Source organism: Danio aesculapii, chromosome 4, assembly GCF_903798145.1.
Source record: "Danio aesculapii chromosome 4, fDanAes4.1, whole genome shotgun sequence".
In the NCBI taxonomy this organism is placed as follows: Eukaryota; Metazoa; Chordata; class Actinopteri; order Cypriniformes; family Danionidae; genus Danio; species Danio aesculapii.
Genome location: NC_079438.1, coordinates 2,328,360 through 2,336,747, shown reverse-complemented (window position 1 = coordinate 2,336,747; position 8,388 = coordinate 2,328,360). Strand labels below are relative to the sequence as shown.

Here is an 8,388-nt window from a genome sequence, read left to right as displayed (position 1 = left end):
ATAAAGCCCATAATCAGTACCTGAGGTGATCTTTAATAGTAGTATATGCTGTTGGTCTGCTGCAACATCGAGGAAATGGAGAGCATTTCTAAAATAGAAATTTCACAAGTCGCCGTCACAGATGGTTATAGAACAAAAAACTCCTTTTAACATGGAAAAGATACCTTTTATCGCATGTTGTGGCATTGTTTCACATGTAGTTAGGACACAGTTTTATATTGTCTGAACACAAAAAGCTGTATAATAAATGCCACAGCGACTACAGCAAATGTCAAGAAGAGCGAGTTCTTACGGATCAAATAAGATTCAATCCTGAATTTAATTTAGTTTAATTTTCATTAAGCACCATCCAATGTCAAAGAGTGATTTTGCACCTTCAATCTGCTCATCGCCAATGAAAACCACTTGGCATGCCAAAACACATGTCAAAAAATGCTAACAGTAAGCGCAATCAAACTTCGTCCTGGTGTCACGAGTCTTAAAGCTACATCCTTTAAAGCAATCAATTGTTTCAATGTCTTCTTAAATTAAGCAGAATTTATGTGAGTGGAGTGCTGAACTGAAGACTGGAACAAACACCTTAACATCAGATGCTTTTACAAATCTTTCACCGCATTTATTTTTCACCAAAAGGTAAATATAAATCTTGTAGACTTATGTGAACTTCAAGGCTTGCTTTGTATCTGCAACATTTTCCACAATAATGACACGTAAGCCCTTGTCTTGATGCATCGTTATAATGTAATATTCAGTTCTAGACCATTTTGAGGGATGTAAGCAATTACAATGGCCCTAATGCATTTCCTGTTTTGCAATTTCCATATAACTTCTGAGAATCCTGAAAGGTTCACATATTGATAATGTTATAATAGCTGATTTAATATCAGGTTATGATTGAATCCACTTGTCACAGTTATGAAACAGTTTAAGAACAAGCAGGAAATGTTCATGGGCCAATGACCCCAACACACTGAAACTGTCTATATCAGGAATGGCCAAACTCTGTCCTAGAAGGCCGGTGTCCTGCATCGTTTAGCTCCAACTTGCTTCAGCACACCTACCTGGAAGTTTTTAGTATACCTAGAAAGAGCTCGATTAGCAGGTTCAGCTGTGGTTGGAACTATAATATGTAGGACACCGGCCCTTCAGAACTGAGATTGGGCACCCTTGGTCTATATTAAGGTATTATATAAAACTCTTTGGACAATGAAGACACAGAATCAGTTCTCTTATGTGTGAGTCCTCATGTGGTACTTGAGGGTCACTTTATATCTGAAGCTCTTCCCACAGTGGCCGCATATGAACGGCTCCTCTCCAGTGTGAGTCCTCATGTGTCTATTGAGGATTCCTCTTCGGTTGAAACGTCTTCCGCAGTGTGGACACGTGAACGGCTTCTCTCCGGTGTGAATCCTTATGTGGTCTTCAAAGTGTCCCCTTTGACTGAAGACCCGCTGACACTGAGGACACGTGTAGAGTTGCTCTCCAGAATGGATCCTCATGTGGTCTTTAAAGTGTCCTTTCTGACTGAAGCTCTTTCCACATTGAGAGCACGAGTAGGGTTTCTCTTCTGTGTGATTTCTCATGTGGGCTTGAAGGTTTTCGTGTCGATCGAAGCTCTTTCCACAGTGTAGGCATGACAAGGGCTTCTCTCCGGTGTGAATTCTCATGTGTCTGCTGAGGCTTTCTCTTAAAGTGAAAGTTAGTCCGCACTGTTGGCAGGTGAAGACGCTCTCTCCGCTGTGAGTTCTCATGTGGGAATTAAGGTTTCCCTTCCGGTTGAAGCTCTTTCCGCACTGTTGGCAGCTGTACGGCTTTTCTTCGCTGTGGACGCCCATGTGGACTTCGAGGTTTCCGTGTTGAGCAAAACTCTTTCCACACTCCGGGCAGGTGTAGGGTTTCTCTCCAGTGTGAACTCTCAGGTGTCTGTTAAGACTTCCTTTCTGAGTGAACTTGTTTCCACACTGTTGGCAGACGAAGGGACTCTCTTCAGTGCGAATCATTATGTGAACTTCATTAAACGTCTTTAGATGCTGATCATTCTCTTCAGTTTCCTTCAGAACTCCACTGTCCTTATTCAACAGCATCAGATCTACAGCAAAACACTAAAGTTAAATGGCACAAAACAACAGACATCAAAATATCGTACAACTTGATTCCTTCATTCGATTTCCTTTGGCTTAGTCCAGGGATGGGCAAACTCGATCCTGGAGGGCCGGTGTCCCTGCATAGTTTTGCTCCAACCATAATCAAACACACCTGCTTGTAGCTTTCTAGTGATCTTAAAGACACTAATTAGGGTGTTCAGGTGTGTTTGATTAGTGTTGGAGCAAAACTCTGCAGGGACACCGGCCCTCGAGGATCAAGTTTGCCCATGCTTGGCTTAGTCCCTAATTTATCAGGGATCGCCTAAGCAGAATGAACCGCCAACTATTTCTATTCATGCAGCGGATGCTCTACCAGGCGCAACCCAGTACTGGGAAACACCTATACACTCTCACATTCACACACACGCTTATACACTACAGCCAATTTAGTTCATCCAATTCACCTATAGCGCATGTCTTTGGACCTGCGCTATAATCCATTCAGCCGATCTCAGAGTCTAGCGGGAGCACTTTTAGCTTAGCTTAGCATAGATAAGAGAATTGGATTAGACCATTAGCATCTCGCTCAAAAATGACCAAAAAGTTTAGAAATTTTCCTATTTCAAGAGTTCACACTTAGATATTGCTTGATGCTATTAGCAGGCTTGGCATATGTTGTAGTTACCCGGCCTTTCCATAAATTAAACACTATCAGACTGGAGGTTTTGGATACCAGAAAATAGACATTATTAAAGCATAATAAAGCCAAGAAGTCTCTCCTGGACAATTCTGAAGTGTCTTGTGTTCTGGGTACCTTTTATACGGTCTCCCTCCCCCCACCTCTAGGTGTTCTCATTTTAACTCTGCATACATTTCACACATATATGGTCCTGTGACAATTATCTGTTATATCATTGGCTCTCTGTCCTTCTAGCTCAGGTATATTCTTGGTTCTCTGCCAATCTGGCTCAGATTTGGGTCTACATTCCAGTGTTGCCTTTGCTAAATTCTTCTAATGTGGTTATATGGGTTTACAGACAGTGCCACGATGGTATATTAACGCCTGGTTAATAAGCATGTAAGGGGGTCCGAGATCATGTAAGTCTCGAAAGCTCCCCCTGGTAAAAGAGGAAAAGGAGGAGATGGGGTGGAAGGGGGGATTCTTCCAAAACAAAGAAAAGGCAGTTGGGTGAAATCGGTCCATTAATTGAAGGCTTGGATCAATCTGACTATTGCGGATTACGGATGAGAGACCAGCCGCGATCAATCATATCACGCGCTCCTCTCGAAACTAGTTTATAAAACTTCACTTAAAGCTCGACTCTTCCGTAGTTACATCATGTGCCATGACTAACTAATGACAAGTTGCAATTTTCTAGACTAACATGGCCAAGTACTATACTCTCATTTTGACATATTAATCAAAGGAACTTTATCATGACTGCAGGTGGCACAATGATATTACACGGCACTTCTTGTATAGTCTAATCTATCTAAGCTAATCTATCTAAGCTAATCTTGTACCCATGAAGACATTCATGAGAAACAACTATTTTCATGCGCTTTACAGTCAAGATTTAAATAGGAAAAATATCCAAACTCTTTGGTCATTCTTAAGCGAGATGCTAATGGTCTAATCCAGTGTTTTTCAATTCCGGTCCTTGCACACCACAACTCTGCGCATTTAATTTCTCTTTTTACTTTCAAAGTCATTTGTTCTAATTTGACAGCAAGTGCCCTGTAAAGTGGACTCCACAGAATATTCCATCATTATTTCAGTCTGAAGGAAGCATATCCCTACTTAAAAAAAATCTGCTTAAACCAGCCTAGGCTGGTTAGCTGGTTTTAGAGGGGTTTTGGCCATTTCCAGGCTGGTCAGGCTGGAAAATGACTAGCTAAAACCAGCTTGACCAGCCTAGCCAGGCTGGGAGCCCAGCCAAAACCAGCTATGTCCAGCTTAAACCAGGCTGGTAAAGCTGGTTTTAGCTGGTCATTTTCCAGCCTGACCAGCTAAGACCAGGGTGGAAATGGCTGGAAACCAGCCTGGAAATGGCCCAAACCCCTCTAAAACCAGGCTGGTCAACCAGCTAAAACCAGCCAACCAGTTTAGGCTGGTTTAAGCTGGATTTTTCAGCAGGGATATGTTTCATTCAAGTGGCATTTTAGTGTGTAATATGTAAATTTTAATTGTATTTACTTACGGAGGTATCTTATGTCACACTCTGCAGGCAGTGCTGTTGTGCATGTCTGTGAATGAACTTCCTGAAGTAAAATAAAGATTTCTTACGTTCAGGTAGAGAGTAATGAAAGAGAAGTGAGTAAGGAGCAATAAACACTGTGTAGGGATCATGTCGATCAGAACAGAGTTCATACATGGAGCTCTTCTTACGAGCTGGCCATTTAAATCAGGTGTTTAAATAAGAGAGACATGCAAAATATGCACTGCGGTGGGGTACGAGGACCGGGATTGAAATGCTGGTCTAATCTGCTTCAACAATCTATGCTAAGCTAAGCTAAAAGTGCTGCTGCCACTCCCGGGGATCGACTAAATGGGTTAAAAAATGGTGAAGCTCAACTGATCCACTTACTTTTGGTTGAATTGATTCTTGAATAAACATTTATGGTTTATATTAGCCGTAGAGTTATACTTACTTAAAACTATTATGATTTAATATATGATTAATGATAAAAGTCTGATGGTGTTTATTCAATATTAGAAATATTTAGGCTTTTCAATATTTAGGCTTCTTCTGTAGTGGAAATTTTGGAAACAAATGACAGAGTTGAGCTTTTTGATCATGAAAACCAACCTGTTGGTGTCTCAGTATCTTCATGTTTCCCACGCAATGTTTCTTCAATCCTCTTGTCCTCTCCCTCTTCTTTAATTAACGACATCTTCATAACAATATCACATGGATAGCAACAGCTTCTAGAAAATGTCCTGTATATGACGAGAAAAATACTTTGTATGACTTAAAATGATTGATTTTTTTATTTTATGGCAATTTTTTTTGGAATATTAAGTAAAGGTAAATATATAAATATATATAAATATATAAAAATTCTAAAATTTAGATTAGAAAATATGCATTTCTAATGCTAAGCACTGTATTTAGACAGATTTAAAGGCAATTTTCTCAGTATTTTGTATTTTTTAAGAGCCTCAGATTCCAGATATTAAAATTGATGCATTTCAGCTTGTCTAATCCCACCAAACCATAAATCATAGTAAAGTTTTTTTTTAATTCATTGTGTTTATTTCCATTTAATATGTCTGGATTAATAAAACAGGCACTTATTGTGGTGTCACATTTATTCAATTTATTAAAAGTATCTAGAAGCTCAGTTTCTCCTATGACTACTTGTCAGGGACAGAATAAGTTACTCTGATTCACGACACAAGGATCGAAACAATAATCTTGACATTATAAAAAAAACACGAGTGTTCCTAAAGCTAAAAACACCAACCTTCAGCCGAAACACAACAAATGTGCGACGCTGCTCCATGACTCCACGCTACCAGACTAAAATAAAAGTCTGTACTTTCGCCACCTGATCGAAATCCCTTATATTTAAAGCTATGGTGGTGTGTTTTAGTGACTTTTCAGAAAGGACTTTTATTTTGGTCAGACTGTATGACGCCATTAAGCAGCGCTCCAGGATCGGTTTGGATTCGGTTAAAGGTTTGTTTTGTTTCTTGAAGGTTTGAAGCGTCTTAGTCTTTTCAAAACTTTATCATTTTTTTCATTAAATGTGAAATAGAAATGAATTATTATCAACTGCTACGCTTTAATACGCAAGCTAGCGTAAATTAACGCTACTTTTGTGTGTAAAACAACACCCACTGTTTATTTGGCTGCTCGTTTACTCGAACATTGTCGTCTAGGTGGCTGAAAATGCTTTTAAATCTTCGGCTGAGGTTTGTTTCTGTGTATGGTTGAAAAATATGAACATGTAAATGCTTTATGTAGCAAAAATATATACTTTTCTCTATAAATGTATTGTTTTATATAATTTAAAACATAAATGTGTATAATATATACATAGCCTCATGTATACACTTAATTTTAAACTATCTGTTATCTAATGTTAACCGTAGTGACCTATTTTTTTCTTCTTCTTGTACTAACAGATTGAAACTTGTGAAATGTAATCCATAATTTAAATACAAATATTAATCACAGGCTGCCCAATGCAATTTTTCTGAGAGAATAGTTTTCATTTCAAGCTCTAGTTTTAATTACTCTCATTTTAAACGCAGAGGGAAACACCTGCTGAAAAGATGGCGTTAATTAAGGAGGAGAGTGAAGACTTGATGGTTGAAGAATCATTCAGCGTCATACAAGAAGATCCTGAAGAGCAAACAGGTTGGTTTTTAATTTTTAAAGAGTCTTTGGGTCAGTCTTTCATTAATGAAGCCCGACAGCACCCCTACATTGTACTTTACCACATCTCACTCATTTGACATGTATTTATGTCCCTTATAATGCTAGCCAGAAAATACACTGTACAGCCAGCAACAGGTTGATCTGAGTCAAGAGTTACTGGTTTCCAACATTCTTTGAAGTATCTTCATTAGTGTTCAACATAAAAAGAAAGTCGATCGGGTTTATGACCACTAAACCTACACTTTTTAGGCAAACTTAATAAAAGTCAGTGTTTTTATTTCATATTTTCTAATGGGCAGTTCACACTGAATGCATTTTTCCTTTCCAACTTGATCCTTTTCTGTTGTTTTTCAATGTAAACGCATGCCTGACAGATCTATTTGACTGTTATGCTTGCGTCTCATGTCTTTTGAAGCACTGCACATGTGTGCAATACGTTGTTTAGACGCCGTATCAAGTGGAAAGATTTTTAGCTTACTGCGCACAGCTCATAACTGTCGGGTATGAAAGCAGTGGACCAATCAGAAGAGCTTGGAGGCGGGACTATCATTAGCTTCAGATTATAGTAGAAAGTTGACATGACAACTGTTTTATTTACCGTCATATCATGGCGGAGGCGCTCGTTGTGGCTGTGTCCAGATATCCTGGGTAATATGATGTATCTTCAAGTGCTTATCATAACATACGTTTTTTCTGTCACTAATGGGTCTGTTATGGTCGTTATTACATCATGTACATAATATCGCATCATGTTGACCTCACACTGCACTTTTTTAAAACCCATTTTAAGTGACGCATCTTGTGTTTTTAGAAGCAAAGGCGCATTTGGTGTGAATCAGCTCGTTTTTAATCATTATTAAATCGCGCGTCAATTTTGCTTAATGCGTTAAATTAGCTTTATTCACGCGCAAATTAGCTTTATCCGTGCAACAAATTTGCACATCAAATTTGCTTCATTCGTGTGTCAAATTCGCTTTATTCGCGCCTCAAATTCGCTTCGTTCGCACGTCTAATTTGCTTCATTCGCACGTCTAATTTGCTTCATTCGCGAGTCAAATTTGCTTCATTCACACGTCAAATTTGCTTTATTCGTGCGTCAAATTTGCTTTATTCGCGCATCAAATTTGCTTAATTTTCACATCAAATTTGATTCATTCGTGTGTCAAATTCGCTTTATTCCCGCGTCAAAGTTGCTTCATTCACACGTCAAATTTGCTTTATTCGCGCATCAAATTTGCTTAATTTTCACATCAAATTTGCTTCATTCGTGTGTCAAATTTGCTTCATTCGTGTGTCAAATTCGCTTTATTCGCGCCTCAAATTCGCTTCGTTCGCACGTCTAATTTGCTTCATTCGCACGTCTAATTTGCTTCATTCGCGAGTCAAATTTGCTTCATTCACACGTCAAATTTGCTTTATTCGTGCGTCAAATTTGCTTCATTCACACGTCAAATTTGCTTTATTCGTGCGTCAAATTTGCTTCATTCACACGTCAAATTTGCTTTATTCGTGCGTCAAATTTGCTTCATTCACACGTCAAATTTGCTTAATTTTCACATCAAATTTGCTTCATTCACACGTCTAATTTGCTTCATTCGTGCGTCAAATTTGCTTCATTCACACGTCAAATTTGCTTTATTCGTGCGTCAAATTTGCTTCATTCACACGTCAAATTTGCTTAATTTTCACATCAAATTTGATTCATTCGTGTGTCAAATTCGCTTTATTCCCGCGTCAAAGTTGCTTCATTCACACGTCAAATTTGCTTTATTCGCGCATCAAATTAGCTTAATTTTCACATCAAATTTGATTCATTCGTGTGTCAAATTTGCTTTATTCGTGCGTCAAATTTGCTTTATTCGCGCATCAAATTTGCTTAATTTTCACATCAAATTTGATTCATTTGTGTATCAAAT

General features: G+C 38.5%; 1 protein-coding gene across 2 annotated transcripts; it reads right to left on the bottom strand.

Moving 5' to 3' along the window:
• Positions 1 to 313: 313 nt before the first annotated feature.
• On the bottom strand, positions 314 to 5,602 carry si:cabz01071909.2 (gastrula zinc finger protein XlCGF8.2DB). Of its 2 annotated transcripts, none has more exons than XM_056455338.1 (3): positions 5,553 to 5,602; positions 4,895 to 5,025; positions 314 to 2,102 (listed from the first exon to the last, which is right to left on the bottom strand). In XM_056455338.1, the coding sequence occupies exons 2-3, from the start codon at positions 4,916 to 4,918 to the stop codon at positions 1,230 to 1,232; spliced, it is 897 nt and encodes a 298-aa protein (XP_056311313.1). In that variant the 5' UTR covers positions 4,919 to 5,025; positions 5,553 to 5,602; the 3' UTR covers positions 314 to 1,229. The 2 variants fall into 2 exon arrangements, with proteins under 2 accessions (XP_056311313.1, XP_056311312.1); XM_056455337.1 differs by having other exon boundaries at positions 314 to 2,089.
• Positions 5,603 to 8,388: the final 2,786 nt, after the last annotated feature.

Excerpts from the sequence above, each read along its gene's own strand:
- si:cabz01071909.2 (XM_056455337.1), bottom strand. The coding sequence starts at position 4,985 with ATGAAGATGTCGTTAATTAAAGAAGAGGGAGAGGACAAGAGGATTGAA. Across the intron at positions 2,090-4,894 it reads AGATACTGAGACACCAACAG|ATCTGATGCTGTTGAATAAG; the intron begins GTTGGTTTTCAT and ends GTTTTGCTGTAG.